The 21431-nt window shown below is 36.8% G+C and overlaps 1 protein-coding gene across 1 annotated transcript in view; it reads left to right on the top strand.

Annotated features, from left to right (window-relative positions):
- The window catches only part of ddr1 (discoidin domain receptor tyrosine kinase 1), a 90065-nt gene that overhangs the window by 54690 nt on the left and 13944 nt on the right, over nt 1-21431 (top strand). The window contains exons 7-13 of the mRNA XM_056474749.1: nt 2501-2687; nt 9718-9961; nt 12179-12292; nt 14376-14423; nt 15163-15323; nt 17773-17974; nt 20797-20910. Of these exons, the coding sequence (XP_056330724.1) occupies nt 2501-2687; nt 9718-9961; nt 12179-12292; nt 14376-14423; nt 15163-15323; nt 17773-17974; nt 20797-20910 (1070 nt within the window). The remainder of the gene's footprint in view (nt 1-2500; nt 2688-9717; nt 9962-12178; nt 12293-14375; nt 14424-15162; nt 15324-17772; nt 17975-20796; nt 20911-21431) is intronic.

A 21431-nucleotide genomic window follows, 5' to 3' on the forward strand; every position in this document is an offset into this window, starting at 1 on the left:
ATTGTTCTTGAATGACTGAATAAGTGAATACATGAGTGAGTAGTTGAACAATTTAATGAGCAAATAAATTAATGATTGTGTGAAATAATGAAGGAATTGATGCATAGTCATTAGATTATTGCATAAATAATAGATAAAATAATAATTTAATAAAGTTCTGTCATGAAACTTTCTTAGGTACACAAACTGAGAAGTCTTATTAATTCTGTTTCTAATTACATGGCGCAGGTGATTGGTTACTGTCGCCTCAGCAGCCAATGAGCTTGCTCCTCGACATTTAAATACCTCAGTCTTTTTCTGCATTAAGCTGTGCGTGTATGAAATTCTGTCGTACGGCGCTGCGAAGGGAGGCGGGATTAAACAAGATGTTTAAACATTAAAAAAGCGAGAGATTTGCTCCATGTTTTAAATTTCTGTCCAGAGAGGTCATGTTTTGATCCTCGATTGGTCTCGCAAGTGATGCGATTTTGCAGGTCAGAGTTCACCAAGCTTGAACTTTGCACCGCAGCAACCTGCGAAATGTGACGCATGACCTTGCGTTTACTGTCTGACGCATTCGCGTGCGTATGAATGGAAGTCTATGGGGAGAAAAGCCCAGTGTGACCGCTGCTTTAGCCAAATTGCTACACATTTTTTGGAGACGCTCCTTAACCACAGCTTCACCTAGGGATCTGCTACAGGGGATTCATGTATGTTATGTTTGCAGCAGTAGTGTGTTATATTCTCAGACAGCATGTCTGTGATTAGTAGTAAGTCTCTGTACTTGCCCTGCACTAATAATCAAGGCAGCAGCAGTAAACACTTCAACTTTGCCATACACATATTCAATAAAATGCTAAATCATGACAGAAAGAGAATAATTGCTACAATAGAATTCTGTGTTCAGAATGTACGAATCCTTAATGTAACAAAACATTTGATGTAACTTGTAAGTAAAGGTTATTTATAAAGCACATTTAACTTCAGTTTGACACTGACCAAAGTGCTGAACAAAATCAAAACACACATTCTAAAACGGAATAAAATAACAATAAAAGTGATAAGAATAATAGTATGACAAGAACAATGCACAATAAAGATTAAAAGCCTAGGAAGGAAATAGAATAAAAATGTGTCTCAAAGGAGCACTCTCAATTTCTGGTGATAGCTGGTTCTAAAAACGTGGTGCTTTGACTGGAAAAGCTCTATCTCCTTTCAGTTTAAGTCATGACCAAGGAATTTTGTAGTAAAACTTTATTTGTTGACCTAAGAGACAGAGGACTTGAATTTAGGTTAATACATTCAGAAAGATAAGAAGGTGCTTGTCCAATTCAGTGCCTTTAAAAGCATTTAAGTAAAATCCTGAACTGAATTCTTAAATTAACAGGAAGCCAATGTAGGGTTGCTAAAACTGGTGAAATATGAACATGTTTTTTTGGTGCCTGTTAAAAGTCTAGCTGCCGCATTTGAACCAACTGCAATCGTGCCAATGAAGATTGAGGGAGACCAATAAACAAGGAATTACAATAGTGTTGGCCAGTGTTTCTCAACCACATTCCTGAAGGACCACCAACACTGCATGTTTTGGACGTCTCCTTTCTCTGTCACACCCATGACAGGTCTTTCAGTTGCTGCTGAGGATCTGAATCAGGTGTGTTTAGTTAAGGAGACATGAAAAATGTGCAGAGCTGGTCGTCCTCCAGGAACGTGGTTGAGAAACACTGGTCTAGGCGAGATGTGATAAAAGCATGTATGACTTTTTCCAGATCTTGAAAGGAAAGTGTGGATTTAAGTCTGGAGATGATCCTCAGCTGACAGTATCTATATTCTAAACAACTGAGCTAATTTGTTTTTCCAGACAAAGCTCAGAATCAAAGATAACTCCTAGATTTTTGATTTGAGTTTTAACATTTAGTGTAAGACTTCCCAAGCACCCAATGTGAGACATTCTTGTTTTTAAGGGGCCAGAGAGAATTTTTTGTTTTGTCATTATTAAGTTAGAGTTTTTTTGCCATCCAACATTTAATAACCTCAAGTCAATTAGAGGCTGCGGAGAGTTCTGAGATCATCTGCATAAAAATGAAAAGAGGTGTTGTCTCTATATGAAAAGAGATGTTTCCTGTTGAAAAGAATGTCATACTCCAAATTTCTGAGTTCCCAACCTTATTTCATACGGTGTGTCAGAAACGAGCAATTGAGAACTTGCTGAGATAAACTTCTCCAATCTCACCTGGTCCTGTCCTACCTAATTTTCAGTGATATATGTTGAAGTCCAGACCACTTTCTCATGCATGTATGTGTAAATGTCAGGTTGGCTTGATGAATATTGTGTAGAACCGTTCCCAGATGTGTTTTAACGGAGCAGAAATGTTTGCAATAGCTACGCTAGCATTTGACGCTAGCCAGATGTGTGTGTGCATGCATGGGAAATTTCAACATGTAAGTGAGCACATGCATCTGCGTGTACATGTGTGCCTTAAGATGACATCACTTCTGTAACGTGTGAATCTCTTCTCCGTAGGGTGATATTCGGAGGATTGGGCCAGCTGTGTGATGGTGTTTTAGGTGGGAATGATTTCATGGAGAGTAAAGAGCTGAGAGTGTGGCCAGGATACGATTACGTGGGATGGAATCGAGAAACCTTGGGCCAACCAACTGTTGACATCGAGTTCCACTTTGAGAAAACACGCATCTTTCATACCATGCAGGTTCGTATATGTGTGTGTGGCACAAGATTTATTAAAACCCACACTTAGAGTGGGTTCATACTTGAAGTTCAGTTCACTTGGTTCATTTGTTGAAGACTAAATTAGAAAAGAATACATTTGGTCCTTATTTGCTTTGTGTTTACGCTGTAATTGTTAAGATTTTTGTGTATTTTTGACTAGAATAGTTAGCGGCAGAAACTTACTGAACATCCAAAACAGTGCTGTGTTCTGGTAAAAACTAACATCTATGTATATAATGTTTTTTTATCCTATCATACCTCTTAAAGAGCTTATACTTTAAATCATAAAAAGAAATCAAATCAAGAAGCAAAGATGCTGCAAGGAGACACATTCTCGTGGCCTGTATTGAACTTTACCTTTAGTCATTAACAGAACTGTGATGGTGAACATTGCAAATATGCAGGAGAGGATTGTTGAAAATCCACCATTAGCCTAGAAATGCAAAACAGGTAGCTCTGTGTACATTTTGTTGCACGCTTTGAATGACCAGTTAGCGATGTGTACATTTTTTTGTTTGTTTTTTTTTTTTTGTCATTTTGATGTACGTTTCAGATACGCGTCCTTGTACTCATACAGGAGAAGGCAGGGCTTGTCATACATGCATACATGTATATTTTATTTACCATGTTAGGTAGCACACTGTTAGGTGTGCAATCTGACACAAATCATAAAAATAAAGCTTCTTTATTTTGGTCTCTTGTCAAGACAAGATCTAAAACAGATCTAAAACTTTAGGGGTTAAGCCAAAGGAAGGTTGTATAACTCTTATTTTTATCCAGGAACTTACTTTTTCTTTCTCAGATTTCACTCCCCAGAGCGTACCTCGCACATAGGACATGCGTTAGGGCTTCGCCTACCGTAATACGCCTAAAAATGGATTGCTGTAAAGCTCGTCGAAGGGATGCGTTCTTCCTCTTTAACTACAGGGAAAGAGTTCAACAAAATAATTTATCGATTTGACGCACATCATAATACCAGCCATACATGGAAAGCACAAATAATGTCTTTTAATTGGTTCACGTCCAGCGGCCGTTATCCTTGAACCAATCTCCATCATTGTAAGCTGCTTGCTTTTGTTTGATTGCTTTGTTGTTAGATGTTTGCTCCAACTTTTTTTGCTGTCTGAAGCACGTCAACCGCCACAAAACGCTTAATTTACGCCGCAGGATGTCAAATCGCATCTTTGGCATTGCTTCACATGTAAATCACTTGCATTTCATTCCGCGTCTGCTTACTGCATAGGCTGCAAAACACCCCCTCCCCGCCTCCTCACTAATGATAGTGAGGTCGCAGGTGAGACGTCATTCTTTAAGATACACTCAAATACATCATGTGCGCTGCGTATGCAAAGACTATAAGACATGTAAAACTATTAATTGCAAACTGAAATAAATATTATTTGATTATATGGTTTGGAATAGGATGTTTTATGAGATTATTAAAAAAAATTTGTTGAAATTAGGAATTTGCAGGATCGCAATAACTTTGGACTTTTTTTGTTGATTTTTGCATTAGATTCAGCGATTGCGGAATCGCAAAAAAACTAGAGGTTCTGTGTTATACAGTTTTACATTGATTTTATCTTTTTTGTAAAACTGTGCTTCACCGATCTGCATCACACGTATAACACCATATAAAGTGAGCCCCCGAGCAAGCTGACTATGCCAGAAAAATTCTCTATATGGAAAAAATGTTCAAACTACTTATTTAAATTAGCTAAACAACACAATTCTTTAGATTTTTGGGGGACAACTTAATCGTTTTATGTTAAATCCACTTAAATTTGTAAAAACGAATAAGTTAACTTAATTTCTTCATGTTATTCTTCACATGTTATTCTTCTTTGATTCATGTTGCATTTATACTTTAGTCGACCCGATTCAAACGGCAGAGTTCACAATTGTTTTAATGAACCACTCTAAGCAAGCAATAACACTAGAGTTAGTTTTAATCAAATCAAACCTGCCAAGTGTTAACGCCCTTCATTCAAACTAAACAAATGTCTAAATGTCATCGCTTTATATACAAAAAATAATTATACAAGATTTCTCATTTTAAGAGATTGTCATTATTTACTAATCCTCATGTCTTTCCAACTTGACTTTCTTTTTCCAGCAGAACACAAAAGAACTGTTTTGTTCCCACACAGTGAAAGTCAGTGGGGTCCAAAGTAAGACTGAACTCCACTGACTTCCATTGTGGGGACAAAAATATATATAAATATAGTTTAAATATCATATTTTGTGTTCCGTAGAAGAAAGAAAGCCATGTAGGTTTGGAATGACATGAGGGTGAGTAAATGATCTGCTGTTTATCACCCTGAATGCACTCCTCACAATGCCATACAGCAAAAGTTATCCCAGAATTCATTGCAGTCAGTTAGTCGGGCAGTAATGAAGCTCTGCCTCAGTAAATCTGCCCAGTAAATCACCCTCAGGAGTCTCTCATTATCCTTCAACCCTTTAATGAACAATTGATTTGTTTTTGTTGGTGTTTCTGCCTGTGGCTTTGCATTTGTGGTCGTTAGTGATTCTCAGAAGCACCCGAGTGTTTTGTTGTCTAATTTGCGCCGCCATAATTATTTCTCTTCATTGTTTGCGTATGTGCATTGTCGTTTTTAAATGGTCTTTCTGGCCAGGAATGCTAATTTGTTTGGCTTTTTCTGCTGTCATGAGTGCATTCCTCTCATTCCTTTATCTTTGACCCAACACAATTCATAAATTCAACAATTCGTCCATAATTCGCCCCGTGTCATGCTGTTTTTCTTGCGGCTTCCTGCTGTTTTGAACACTTCCTCTTGTACTGGCTTCCTGTAAGCCTTGCAGCAGATTCCCAAAAGATGCATGTGAGAAAGGACCAGAGGCCCCATTAAAACATTTTCCATAACAACAAGCACTTGTTCACGTGTCCTTTTGAGATGATTTATGTGGCCTCCCTCTGCTCGCTCTCTGAGACCTTTGTTTAGAGTATATCCGGATACATTTCTGCACTTTCAGAACACCACCAACCTTTTCACTGGAGTTGCTGAATAGGGAGCCGGATTTGTAGAGGAAAAGGTGTCCCCGCAAATGTAAAAAAAAATGGTTAAATTAATTTTACAAGTAATTGCATGGAAATGGCAAGTAACACATTGAATAAAAAATACAATGTTTTAGCAGAAGAAATGTGTGCATGTACACATAGGTTTTTTTTGGCACCAAGTAGCAAGATTCCTATGCAGTTTGGAAAAGTATGGAATTTTATTTGGAAATGTGTGGAAAAAGTATCGGATTATATTTGTTAGTGCTGCACTATATTAGAAAATTTTACATTGCAATATTTTTTTATCTCTATGATATATATGCAATATAATTTCACCAGATGACTTAGTGTATCCGGAAAGTATTCATAGCGCTTTTCCACATTTTTTGTTACAGCCTTATTTCAAAATGGATTAAATTCATTTATTTATTCAAAATTATACACACAATACACCATAATGACAATGCGAAAAAGATTTTTTGAAATTGTTGCAAGTTTATTTAAAAAAAAAAAAAAAAAAAACTGAAAAATCACATGTACATCAGTGTTCACTGTTTTTGCACATTAGTTTTGTTGATGCACCTTTGGCAGCAATCACAGCCTCAAGTCTTTTTGAATATGATGGCACAAGCTTGGCACAACTGTATTTAGGAATTGTTGCCTATTCCTCTTTGTAGTACCTCTCAAGCTCTGGATGGAAAGCACTGGTGTACAGCCATTTCAGATCTCTCCAGAGAGGTTCAATAGGATTAGGTCTGGGCTCTGGCTGGGCCCCTCAAGGACATTCACTGAGTTATTGTGATGCCACTCCATTGATATTTTGGAGTGTGTTTTGGGACATTGTCCTGCTGGAAGTCTTCCAGTTCCTGCTGCTGAAAAACATGCCCACAGCATGATGCTGCCACCACCATGCTCCACTGTAGGGATGGTATTAGCCTGGTGATGAGCGGTGCCTGGTTTTCTCCAAATGTAACACCTGGCATTCACTCCAAAGAGTTTTGTCTCATCAGACCAGAGAATTTTGTTTCTTATTGTCTGAGAGTCCTTCAGATGCCTTTTGGCAAACTCCAGGTGGGGAGGGCTTCCATCTGGCCACTCTACCATATAGGCCTGATTGTTGGATTGCTGCACAGATGGTTGTTCTACTGTAAGGTTATCCTCTCTCCACAGAAGAACGCTGGAACTCAGACAGAGTGACCATCAGGTTATTGATCACCTCCATGACTAAGGCCCTTCTCCCACAATCACGGCCAGCTCTGGGAAGAGTCCTGGTGCTTCAAACATCTTCCTCTTACAAATGATGGAGGCCACTGTGCTCATTGGAACTTTCAAAGCAGCAGAACTTTTTTTTGTAACCTTCCCCAACCTTGTGCCTCGGGACAGTCCTGTCTCGGAGGTCTATAGACAATTCCTTTGTCTTCATGCTTGGTTTGTGCTTTGGACATGCACCGTCAACCCTGGGACCTTTAGCTCTAAATACATATATAATAAACAAACTACAGTCATAAACACAATAGAGCAAATATTAAAGTGAAATAAACTGTACTTTATGGTTTTCTGGAGAGAGCAGCAGTATTTAGGTACAGAAATTGAATAATCAAATCATCATATAAATAACTAAATAAAATGTATTATTTTTAAACTTTTTTTTATGCACTACTAAAATACTTTAAACTCTCTTCGAATGTTCACACAGTCACAGGCCTAAAAACACATGCAGATGATAAACTTTGACACTATTATAGTTTAATTCTGTAGTGACTCTACAAATCTCCTGTGTTGGTCCTCTATAATCCTAACTCAACATTCCATATGTTGCGATTCGACAATTGTGGACGCACCATTGCGAAATCGATACTCAAACCATATATCGTGCAGCCCTAATATTTATGCTTCTAGACTGTTGTTTGTAATTTTATAAAATATAATATTAAAAATATCTTAATATAAATATGGTTCAATAAGGTTTTTTTCCCATAGTGTTTGGAGGAGCAGGCTGACTGAGCTGATTACACTGGATCTGCTGGAGGGACTGGTCTATAACGTTTGACTATAACGTTTAGCTGAAAGTCTAGAAAGCAGTCACCACTTTTTTATTTACTGTTATCTTACTATTTTGAAGTGTATTAGTATTATAAATTAAAGTTGTGCATTTCCGTTTCACAAAATGTGGAAATGTAGGTTTTTTTTTTATAGAAATGAATGTGCGCATCTGCAACAATCAAATAAGCTACAGATCAAATGAGCTCGCAATCATGTAGGTTAGAGATTGTGTGTTCTGTCACTGCAGAAATAATATTTTCTTATCAGAGATATTGTCTTGTTTGTAGTCCAAATATATGACAATTCTCAAGTATAAAATTTCCCTGAAAACAAAACAATTTATCTGCCAGTGGGGTAGGTAAAATAAACTTTCCTAAAAAATGAAAACAAGATTATTTTACTTGGCCGCCGGCAGATAATTTAGAATTAGGAGCATTTTTAGATGTTTGTGCTAAAAATAAGACAAAAACACTTAAGTAAGAAAGTCTTTTTTTTTTTTTTTTTTTTTTTTTTTAGTGATGACTGCAGTTCAGATCCACACACAATGTAACAAACTTTGTAGCAGTTGAGTTTTGAAAGAACCTTTTATCAGAAGTTAATTGTTGTCAATTCCTGAAAAGTATGAAATTTTGAATTGGAAACTGTAGGAACCCAGAGGTCGGGAGCATTAACACAACGTTTTTGACTATGTTGTTTTCTATAATAGAAATATTCTTTTGCAAAAATGCAAAAGAAAATGAACTGTTTTAGTTTTTAGCATTTGTTGTTGAGTAGTTCTTCAAAAAGTTAGAAATGCTTGGCTGGAAAAGAAATGAAAACAGAAAGAACCAGACCCACAGGAAAAGAGAAAAAATAATACTGTAAACATTGACAGAACAAGTACATGTGTGAGGAATTAAAAGACATTTTAGTTTTAAACTATCATCTTTTGAAAAGAATATGGAAATACTGTGTGTTTGACTGGTTCTTGTAAAAGTAAAAAAAACTGAATTATGCTTCAGACTTCAGACAAACCTTAAAAGTTCCTAACTTGATTGCTTTATATACAATCAATATCCTAGCACTTGTCAAGCAAGTGATAATAGGCCTTTTTCATAGTAGTCCCTTCAGATTTCTGACCCAGGTGTCAGGGTGCAGACATTGATTCATATTTCTACGAATGTTTTAATTGTTTACTCTTCGTAATACTCATGAATTATTTGCTCATCTTATCATTCCTTGCCTGTATAACGTTAATTTTGCCCGAGAACACAAAATAACTGTTTTGTTTATACAGAAATGTTTGGACAATTAAATTTTTTTTTTTCTAAATAATCATCTTGTGTTTTATAAATGCAAGAAACTCGGAACAGGTTTGTAACAACATGAGTAAATGGCCTGCTGTTCAGCTTCAAACCAAATTAAGTTCCTACAATTCCAGACTTTGAAAACAAACTTGGGGTAGGATTTACTTGAAACAATTTTCGCTTGTAATTGCAAGAAGTCAATTTGTAGTTGATTTGAATTGAGTGAAATGGCAAGTAACAAATTGAATAAAACATGAAATTCTAAAGCAGAAAGACTGAAGTAAAGCAAAATAGCCTGTTTGAGTGTGTGTGTGAGACTTATGAGGTGTTGCAATGATAGCTTTGACTGCGCTTTAACCTCTGTGGCTGTTATAGCGGTTTGTTTTGGAGCATGTTTCATGAGTCAGTGAGTGTTTGCACACATGTGCTCAGTTAGACGTTGACCTAACAGCACCATTAATGTCTAAACTGTCACATTATATATGTTCTTGCCCTCCACCTTTCATCCTCTCCCTGTTTCTTTTCTTTTTCTCCTCTCCTCCCATTTTCGGAGTAATAACTTTTGATTATTTCTCCCAGATGCTCTTTTTGTTCTCTTATTTTCGTTGCCAGCAGATGGTCTGATGGCAGATTGTTGTTTTTGAATGGCTCTGTTTCAGGTGCACAGTAATAACAGACACACTCAGGGTGTGCGGGTGTTCAGCGAGGTGGTGTGTGAGTTTAAGGCCAGTCTGTTGAGCCCGTGGGCAGAGCCTGAGCTGAGTCTTCAAGTGTCCGATCTGCACGACCTGTCATCCCGCACCATCTCACTGCCGCTTGGAGGACGGCCGGCACAGATTCTCCGCTGCCACTTTGCTTTCGCTGACAACTGGCTCCTTATTAGCGAGATAAGCTTCTACTCGAGTATGAACACACACACACACACACACACACACACACACACACACACACATCTGACCTATTGCAGCAGTGTGCACCAGCTCATTACCCATGTAAACAGTCATTTCCTCCATTAAGCCTTCGGGTGTTTGATTGGGCCTAATAGTAGGAGTTTGTTATACATCATTATTAGACCCTCAGATTTTCAAATAGGTGCATCTTAGACAAATATTGTCACATCCTAATAAATTATACATCAATGGAAAGATTATTCACTTAGTTTTTGTTCGTGTGATGTATAAATCTCAATATTTAAAAACTGCACTTGTAATTGGTTTGTGGCCCAGGGTCATATTTAATAAACACCCATGTAATAGGGTTAAATGAAAATCTAAATATACAGAAATCGACTTTTAAGTTCATAGCGCAGCATATTAATAATCAAGATAAGTTCTGATATATTTACAAAATATCTGGATGAAACATAATCTTTACTTTATATTGTAATCATTCTTTAATCTGAAATTTAAACACGTCCAATGATATTTTTTTATTGGCTAAAAATATACTCCTGCAACATGAGAGTAAATAAATGGAGACATTTAATGTAGTAAATCCTTTTGTAGAAAACTATTCTATTAGGTATTTTGCTTATCATTATATTTTTGACTATGGATAGATGTGATCATTTTTTAGACCTAATCGCATTTTCAGTGCTTTAAACAACTTAAACCAGCCTAATGTAGTTTCTAACTTGGTTTAGTTGGTTTCCCATTGTTATCAAGCTAGTGTTATGGGGTAAAGTCTAGATCGGATACACGGCCGGCCAGAAGTGCGACATGCACATCAATATAGCAGCATTTTTGATGACACTGAATAACAATAATTAATATTTTACAGTACTGTTACGGTTGGGTTTAGGGTTAGGGTAGGGGAAGACATAAAAAAATACAATTTAATAGATAACATAAATAATACTCTGTACAACTACTGTTTTTACGTTACTGTGACAGTTGGGTTTAGGGTTAGGGTGGGGGTAGACGTTAATAAATTTAATAAACAATATAAATAATTTTTGTAAACTTCAATTATATCTGATCTAGCAACAACCGTGTTATGGCTGTTTAGCTCGCTTAGTAGCTAGTAGCTAAACACTACTACTGTAGATCATGTAGAACATCTTGTTGGTTGAAGATGTGTGTTTTATAGCAAGCTGTTCAATATTAACTTTTGCCACAAAGCAAGTTTTCCCATATGTGCGATTTGATCAGTCAGAAATCATAAAAAAAATTCAGGGAGAATCTAGCGTAACTTGTTGAGACCAGCAAAAAAAACTAACCTATTTGAGCAGGATGTAGAATCCATTGTATTATTGTTAGATTTTTTTGCTGTGAAGCAAAAGGTGATTCCCACATCATTCAAAGTGTTGACCTCTCTCTGAACATTTTGTCTGAACTGCATGTTAATGAAATTGAGCTCAAGTGTGAGGAATATTGAAGTAATTAAATACTGACAACTTAGTGACACTTGCCTGGTTGCTTAGTATCATATAAATATATTCTCTATATGTGACCACTGACTTTTTAAACTAAACTAATGATAATCACATGTTGGGTCAGTAGGCAGTGTCAATGTGACTTGGTCACGTGTTTGGTCACACTTAATTTTGATGGTCTGTTTGTTGAATTTAAGTTACATTGCATCTACATGCCAACTAATTCTCATTAGATTATAAGTAGACTGTTAGGTTGGGGGTTAGTGTAAGTTGACATGTACTTGCAAAGTTTCTTAGACTCAGTTAAATGTCTGTTGAAGGAGCAGTATCAACAGATATTAAGCAGACAGTCTACTAATACTCAAATGCATCATCAAAATAAAGTGTTACCATGTGTTTATGCAAAATCAGTCCAATCTAATGTGATTTGATGACATCTTAAAATGGTCAAAAGTTGACAAGCTCAAAACTTTTTAGATCCTGTTTGCACCTGTATTTAGTGTCATCCACTTGTGATTATATTAGAAAAAGATGCATCTTAATGTCAGTTGGAAACTAGGTCATGTTGATGTGATTTGCATTCATAGTTGAGCTTAATATTTTAGCAACAACAACAGTTTGGAGAAAAGGGCAATCTTCATGATCTCATTTGATGGGTTTGTAGCTGAGAAAGACTGTCAATATTTGTGTTTGATCAATTAGAGGTTTTTTATTTCTCTGTTGTTATTTTTCTGTGTCGTCTTCAGTGCCATTTGAGGATGGATCTGTCCTTCCTCCTCTCCCTTCCTCCAGCACTCGTCCTCTCAATGCCACTTCTCCTTACACCCCCAGCACTGCCAATGCAACCAGTAGCCCCACCGGTGAGTCACACTCATGCTATACATCAACCCCAATGCATTAGTTTGCAAGGCACTGCCATGTGACTTTTGCATTAGACAGTATTGGAATGGAGAGTTTAGTGATTTCAGTTTATATATAAAGTTATTAGCCCTCCTGTAAAATTGTCATTCTTTTTTAAATATTTCCCAAGTGATGTTTAACAGAGCAAGGACTTTTTTTCACAGTGTTTACTTCAATGTTTTTCTTCATCAAAAAGTCTTATTTCTTTTATTTTGGCTGGAATAAAAAAAGCTATTAAGGTCAGTATTTTTAACTCTTGTGTGCTGTTCAAATTTACTACCTATTCATTATGTTCAGGGCTGTTTTTGCCCCATTGACGTTCGTTATAATGACGTTGTTTGATTGCACAGCCATGACAGCATATAATCATATGTTCTTGATTGTTGATGGTTTTCCAAATAAAATGTGTAATTTACTGATGATCAACAGCACACAAGGGCTATGTTGGCTATTTGAATGTATTATTCTGTTGCTATAGGTTGTTTTCAATCACGTGGTTCTGGTGATGCGCGGAATTCAGATGGAGGGCAGGAAGTGAAAAAACTGAATGGGAAACATAGGAGGGAAAGTGGAAAGTCCATATTTTTGCGATTAATAGCATATTTCAAAGGAAATGTAAATATAAAATAAGCACATATGTTGGGCTTGATCCTTACATAATGACGAGGGCCTTGTTTTCTACTGAACTCAAATATATTTGCTGTCATCGAGGCGGTAGATACTGTATAAGCTTTTATGTTACATGAAAAATACTATAATAAATACTATAGTGTTTGGAAGCATACTTTAGATAATTACTTGAGTTAAACTGTCATAGTAATTATATTGTTGCTGTGGTACAACACAACTGTAGTTATAAACAAATTATTCCATAGGCTTCAGTTTTCTACGCTGTAATTATACACCATCATGATGCACCACAGTTTACACTAACATTACAGTGTTTATTAGTTTACTATGCTACAGCATTCTGTAGCATTCATTAACAAAGAGTTTTACACATTTTACACTTTACTATGTGCTTCAAAAACATGTTTATTATAAATTACTATCGTTTTTTTCTCCATGCGGAAATCTTCCAGACACCACGAAATAACAGGTGAAAGCATACAAAAACGTGGACGCATAGTCTACATAATTTTTTTAAATTTTGGTTTAGTCGATAAACTTAATGAACTTACCATCAACACATTCACCGCTTCTGCGCATCTCTGTTAACGTTACGGTTGTTATGCCTAAACACTAGTAAAGACTTAGATTATTGCAAAACAAGACTGAGATTTCATTGCTGCAATTACATGGCAGGGTACGTTATTTATATTTTCCTGGATTTTGTGTAAGTGTGGTGGTGTTTGTATCTGATTTTTATATAACACATTAACACATTTATACACATGGTTAGGCCTGTATATAATGTTTATTGGTGCAAAAATTTTTGGAAGTCTATAAAAGCTGTTCTGCATTTCTTATTTTGGCCGATTTAAACAATTATAAAAAAACTTTTTTTATACTTTTATTTTGATGTTCTGGACATCCTGCCCTCCATCTGAATTTCGCGTCATGTGAAAATAACCTATTGATTACTATTCTAATTTGTTATTTGATTGGCTATTTAATCTATATTTAAATGACACTTTGATACTATTATGTTGCAAAATAACTTTAGAATATTATGTAATGTAATATGGAAAAGACTAAATAAATTAGCTATAAGCAATGTGTTCTCCGTTAAAAATCACTTGGGAAATATAAAAAAAAAAAAAAAAAAAAAAAACTCACAGAAGGGCTACTAATTTTGTATTTAACTATACGTGCATAAACATATGTGTTTATATATGTGGGAAATGCATTTTGTCTTTAATTCCCAGTCCTTCACATTTGGGAACTGAAGAAATTGTCATTTTACAGGCTTAAAAACCTTATTTCACCCCATCATCCCACTCTCTCCTTCCTCACCTTTTAGCATTCTCATGTCTCTTTGCCTCTTGTTCATCAGCTTTCTAAATTCCCCCTTTTCTGACCTGTCCATCCTCATTTTTCCAGACCTGCTCATGACCAATTCTTCACTGCTGCCCAGCAGCATGCCAACAGGTGAGAGAGAGAGAAAGAGAGCAGGACAAGGGGAAGAAAAAAGTATCATCTCTATGCTTTTTATTTGATCTCAGAAATTACCAGCATGTTTTGTAGCACATACACCTTTTATAATGTTCCAGATCCCCTCTGAATTGTTTTAACATCCAAAAACCCTGCCTCTCATAAAGTGTTTGACAAAAGGACTGCTTTTTTTTCACTGTTGTGCGTTTGCATGAGTATCCATCTTGAAGCCTGGGAAATGTTTTGCATGATTAATGAAATGTTTCTTTCTTGACTTAAACAATGCACTGTTGTTTCCGAGTTTGTTTCATATAGTCAAACTCATAAAGAATCTTTATTGTGAAATGTCCTTGCTTTTGTCCCTGTTTGAATTATCTTCAGTTTCCTAAGCTTCAGGACTGTGCCCACTCTCACAGCTCATTTACTCCAGTCAAAGCTTATTGCAGACCCCCAAAACAACAGCTGCCTCCTAAATGTGCCAACATTTACTGCACACACGATGTACAAAAAAGCAAGTCAAATCACAGAAAGTGTGATAATGACCATGAAGGCATTCGCTTATCACTGCCGCACCCTGCACTGAGATTAGAAGGTGGCTATAATGACAGATAAGCTTTGGTTTTACTCTCTAAACGCTGTGTGGGTTTTTACATGCCTCGTTTATGCTGTTTGTAATCATTTAGATGGCAGACTAAAAGACACGTGATCATTAAACTGTCGTGTTTCCTGTTAACAGAGTTGTCTGGCATCACTTTGAGGGCCGGGTTACCTGTGGCCAAAGACGACAGCAGCCACACGGCCATCCTGATTGGCTGTCTGGTTGGAATTATACTGCTCCTATTGGCTATTATAGTGGTCATACTGTGGAGACAATACTGGAAGAAGCTACTTGGCAAGGTGTTTTTTTCTTATATTTATGCAATCTATTTCCCTTTCTTATGTTTTCTATAGTACAACAGTTCTGGTCATTGAACCTAAGTGACGTTCCAAGAGCACTGATGTGTATATAATTCAGAAGCTGTATATTTATGACTCTTTACTGTTTGTGCTAAGACTAATGAATTTGAACAAGTTGTTGATTTTGTCTGAAATCACATATTTAATTAGCGACAGCTTACACGGTACTGTGTAAACACACACTTTTTGTTTGTTTTTTGGAGTGCTTGAAAATGCAAATGCTGGGTTTCACAGTGCATGTTTTTTATAATTATACCATTATCATCTCCATGTAACCTACAAAATACAATTTACAATAACAGTGCGCTTACCATAGACAAATACTATGCAAATCCTCTTCTGTGGCTGCATGCCATTTTAAAGGGTCATGAACCCCTTTCCCTTCAGTTCAACTCTACCTCAGAATTTTTTAAAAAAATGCTTCATGATGGGCGTGGAGCAGAAGGAAGAGTGGGCGAGGCCACCAGAGCAGGGGAAAAAAGGGGGGGAGAACACCTGTCAGTTGGCTCACAAAATGACACACAAACCGTGGGGAGACCCATCATTTTATATTTTACATAGTTAAAATGCAAAGAAATAAACAGTAATTTAATGCCCAGCTACATGGTAATTCGTAATTTTTATATACACATAACCATAATTTGTTATATCATTATAAAGATAATCATGTAAACACTATAAATGAGGAGGATTTCTCCCCTCCTCAATCCCGGGTCTGAATACAGACACAGTGGAGCAGGTCTCTTGCCCTATCTATTTCAACCATTAGCCCTGCAGGTAATCCGAAGGATTTTAAACATAGGCAAACACAGCACCGTGGATATAAGTGATGTGTCTAAATGGTAACAAACTCAACTAATAAAAGACAAAGTCCACTATTCTCCAATTCTCGTACAGCTCTCATGACAAAAATGCTTGCTGCAAACTTTTGTGAATTTCTCTAGTCTGGTTTACGGCACCAAACTGTTGTGAAATTGTTAGACGAGCCCAAAAAACCAGAGAGAACTTTCGGTTGTCTTCAAAGCAGAATCCTTTAATAACCGTGGCTGTGGCATCGAAAGAAACTCTCTACTGTTTTTATACATTTTACAGACAGTGATTCATGTAGGTGGGGACAGTCTAAAACAAAGCATGCAAATGAAGGGTTGTTGTCGGCAGGGTAAACTGCCTTTCCAGCCCCAATCTCATCAGCATATAAGTACCCATTCACGATACATTTTAGTATTAAAACAGTGTGCAAATGATGTTCTGGAGACAGAAACTGTCCGACAAGTTGACCGGCTTGAGAAGACAATAGACACAGCCGTGCTGTGAAACTGACAATTTGCATTACTTTGGAGACAGTCAGGGCTCAGGAAACCAAGACATTTTAAGGTCTGTCTCACCCTAAAATAAACTTTTCAGTTATATATAGAATATATAAATTTATATTTCAACAAAACCAACAGCTTTGCTGTATCGGCCCTGACGGCATTGCAGGGAAAAACAAGCAACAAACCCCAAGGATCATGGAAACGAACACAAATGACCCTTCAATGAATAATTAAGAAGCAGGTTCTTTTCATAGGATAAAAAAAACTCACCGACACGTCATCACTGGACAGGCAAATTGGCGCTGCGTCACTGATTTTGATCATGCCCCAATAATTATTTTAATCCCAGAAGATTAAATTAGCTGACAAAAGCTCAAAATGATCCAGTTTTCCCCACAATTAAAGCTGACAGGGGTTAACGTTGTCTTAATTGATGCTCAACACACACAAATCTGTTAAAATTTCCAATAACTACTCAAGGGTTTCTGAACCTTTAAATTGTTCGTTAGATGTGTTTTTTAAATTCTTGTCAAAGTTATCTTGATACTTTCAGTCTATTGCTCTATGAATGCTTTGATTACAGACATACTATGTTTTTATATCATTTTCACTTAGTATGTTGTAAGAGAAAAGGCTACTTTAAATGGAGTCAATAATTCTATATATTCAACTGATTTGTTAAAGTGCTGATTCATTTAGGAGTGAATCGAGTGCAGATCATTATAAATTATTGGATTATTCATTCAGAGGAGTCATTCAAAAACTTAATCGAGTGCCTCTCCTATTTAAGTCACTGGATCATCTAGTCAACAGTTTCATAAACAGTTTACTTCAGAAAATACTGCTGATGTTGGAGTATTGCTCTGGTTGATTCTGCTTTGTCTTTGTTTGTAGCTATTTTTACTAATGGAGTTTTTTTGGAGTTCTTTTGTAATTGATCTGTTTGATTCATTTTCTAAATCTACATTTTAGTAACCTGTTAAAACATTTTTGAGTGACTTATAAATGAGGACTGAACGCCACAAATTTTTAAATGTGAATTCATGGCTCTTTTATTTTTGTGTATATAAATCTAGGCTCAAGGAAGCCTCTCTAGTGACGAGATGCGAGTTCATCTCTCAGTTCCATCGGACAACGTGGTGATCAACAACACTAACACACACACGTACTCCAGCCGCTACCAGCGCATACACACCTTCCCTGATGACAGGGACCGAGAGGGGGAATATCAGGAGCCCAGCACCATACTGCGGCCCAGAGACCAGCGGGACAGCACAGGTGACACACACACACACACTCAACACTGTTCTACATGCCTCTCTCTCAGTAAGTGCACTGCAACCCAGGTCACCACAGAGAATGAACAGCACTGCCAAAACGACATGAGTAAAAGTACTTTAGGACAATCCACAGTCCATACACAAAGAGCCACTGTCCTTTCTGACAGAGAGAGGAGGGAGATTTTATTTCACTCGTTCACTTACAATCCACCAGTACTCTAATGTAGGGGTGTAAAATGTACTTAAATTATATAGATGATGTGATACACTCAGATTTTAAAGTACAGGTACAGAGTTAAAATTTTACTCAATTAAACCTACAATTACAACTATCTGGCCATAAATATACTTGAAAGTAATAAAAGTATAGCTTTGAAATTGTACTTTAATTATGTAAAAAGTAAAAGTATCCTAGCAAAAATAAAAATGAGAGGGATTATTTTCATCATGTTGAATATGTATCTAATGTGAAGTAAAATAAATATCATAAGGTTACGGTTTTATGCAAAAACTTGAGCACCCCTCTGTGGCTGCATAGTTATGTGCTTTTTCTTTATAAGAGATTACAGTGAAATGCCTTTCAGTTCCTACAGAAAGCTAGATAATGTTATGTTTTTCAGACAGAAATCCACAGTGTAGCACTTTGAGATGTGTAAAAATTAAATTGAAACTGAAAAATAGGCTATGCAAAAGTTTGGGCACCCTCTCTTTTGTATGGATTTCAAAACCTGTAGTCACTTAATGCTGATTGATTACAACACAAAATTGGAGTGACTTAATGAACCTTAACAATCCTAACACATGTACAATCAATCATGAAATAGGATATTTAAGATAGCTGATTGTTAGTTGTGCTTCTCCTTATTGTGAACCAGAAAATAGCAACATGGGAACCTCCAAAAGAACTTCCTAATGACCTAAAGCAGGGGTCACCAATCTCGGTCCTGGAGGGCCGGTGTCCCTGCAGGGTTTAGCTCCAACTTGCCTCAACACACCTGGCTGGGTGTTTTTAAGTATGCCTAGTAAGACCTTGATTAGCTCATTCAGGTGTGTTTGATTAGGGTTGGAGCTAAAATCTGCAGGACACCGGCCCTCCAGGACCGAGATTGGTGACCCCTACTGAATCATCTAAAAAAAACATACAGACAGTATGCCACAACTATAGGCGCTTTGAATAGCAGAATAAGAACACAGCATTCCAGGAGAAGAACATGCTCCCTACTGTAAAATACGGTGGATGGTCCATCATGCTGTGGTGAGGTGTGGCAAGCACAGGTACCGGAAACCTTGTCAGAGTTGAAGGTTACATGAATTCCACCCAGTATCAGCAGATTCTGAAGAACAATGTTCAAGAATCAGTCAAGAGGCTGAAGTTACGGCAGGGTTGGATGTTTCAGCAGGACAATGACCCAAAGCACAGTTCCAGATCTACCAAGGAATTCATTCTCAGACACGATACAATGTTCTAGAATGGCCATCCCAGTCTTCAGACTTGAACATCATCGAAAATCTATGGGTTAATTTGAAAATGGCCATTCATGCTCGACACCCATCAAACCTGACTTAACTGGAAAAGTTTTGCTAAGAAACATGGCCCAAATGCCTTCAGTAAGACTTCAGGGACCTTATTCTTGACTATAAGAAGTGTCTACAGCAGGGATGTCAAACTCAATTCCTGGAGGGCCGCAGCCCTGCACAGTTTAGTTCCAACCCTAATTAAACACAGCTAATCAAACTAATTAAGTCTTTGTCTTGTTTGAAACCTACAGGTAAGTGTATTGAAGCAAGGTTGGAACTAAACTGTGCAGGGCTGCGGCTCTCCAGGAATTGAGTTTGACTTCCCTGGTCTACAGGCTACATTCTGCCCAAATTTGAGCACCTGTTTGTTTTTGTTAAGACTTAAGTTGCATCGCATCTGTTGATTTAAATTAATGTTGTCAAAATGAAAGGTTGCTTTTTCCCTAGGGTATGAAATATATCCAAATGAAATTGCTGATTGAACAGCCAGCAGGCAATGGCTTGCAATTATGAAAATTATCAGGGGTGTCCAAACTTTTGCATAAAACTGTATTTGTCAAAGAGGCATACAGAGGTTTAAAATCCAGAGAGAAATTTCAAGTGGTCTTTGGATTTTTTTTTTTTTTTTGCAGCGTTTCATGTGAAGCACACACATTTGATTATATTTTCTAAAATGTAACTACAAATTTCTAAGATTAAATCACTTTCTAAGGAGTAAAAAACTTCAAAGTAGACCATAATTGTGATATATATATATATATATATATATATATATATATATATATATATATATATATATATATATATATTGTTTTTTTATTATTATTTATTTTTTTATTTTTTTATTTTTTTATTTTATTTTTTTTAAATTTATTTATTTATTTATTTTAAATCAAGCAAAATACAAATCCCCCAAAATAATACTTAACTACAGTAAAAGTATTTTACACCCCTGCTCAAATGATCCTGTTTTTCCTGCCATATCTGCTTTCATGATGAATACTTGATTTGAGAATCACTGTGTGATTGTTTCCATCTATTAATCAACATAAACGAATGACCAATGAAAAGACGATTAACAGCCTGCGTCATTATCAATGATAACACTGCCTGCTGTGTTTGTGCATCTCACTTGTAACCCCTAACGGCCCTGTTGTTTGTGTTTTTTGTTGTTGTGTCGTCTCGTGTTGTGCCGTTTCGTGTCATTTTTGTCATGTGGTGATCGCTCACGCCGTCGTACCCTGCGTGGACTTGTTTGTCCGTGGGATTTGTGTGTGTGTGTGTATGTGTGTGTCCTCCTAGCACTGCTGTTAAACAACCCAGCATATCATCTCCTCCTGTCTGACCTGACACATGGCCCCAACAGGCTGACAAACTGCCACAGCCAGCAAGAAAAGCCCCAAAACCTGTCCCAGGGTAAGAGAGAGGGGGTTCATGTTGCCCTTAGGAAAGGGGCGATGGGGTTTTGTCCTCCCCAAAGAGCAGTTTAGGTGTCCTGAACTCTCAAAGGTAATGGTTAGAGTGATAAAATGGCCCCAGAAGAGCACAGAGGATGTTAGTTCACCACAAAATGAAACAATCCTGTCATCATTTACTCACACTAATGCAGTTCCAAACCCGTAAGACTTTTATTCATCTTTAAAACAAATATATGAGATTTCTGTCCCTCCGTTTGAAAGTCCGCTCACCAAAAATGTGTCTGCTTTAAAACAAGATATAAAAAAATCCATATTAAAATTCAATTAAACCTGAATTAAATCTGTTCATCTCATAAAGCGATGATGTCTCTTCAGAAGACCTGTGGTGGACCGCTCAATTCAAAGGCATTTATTTTTTGATCTCTTTATGAATGTATTAAAAGATCAACGTTCTTTGCAGAAATCTCTCCTATTTGATTAAAAATATCTTCGTCTGTGTTCAGATTATGAACAAGCGTC

The sequence above is a fragment of the Danio aesculapii genome, chromosome 16 (assembly GCF_903798145.1).
Source record: "Danio aesculapii chromosome 16, fDanAes4.1, whole genome shotgun sequence".
NCBI classification, from domain to species: Eukaryota; Metazoa; Chordata; class Actinopteri; order Cypriniformes; family Danionidae; genus Danio; species Danio aesculapii.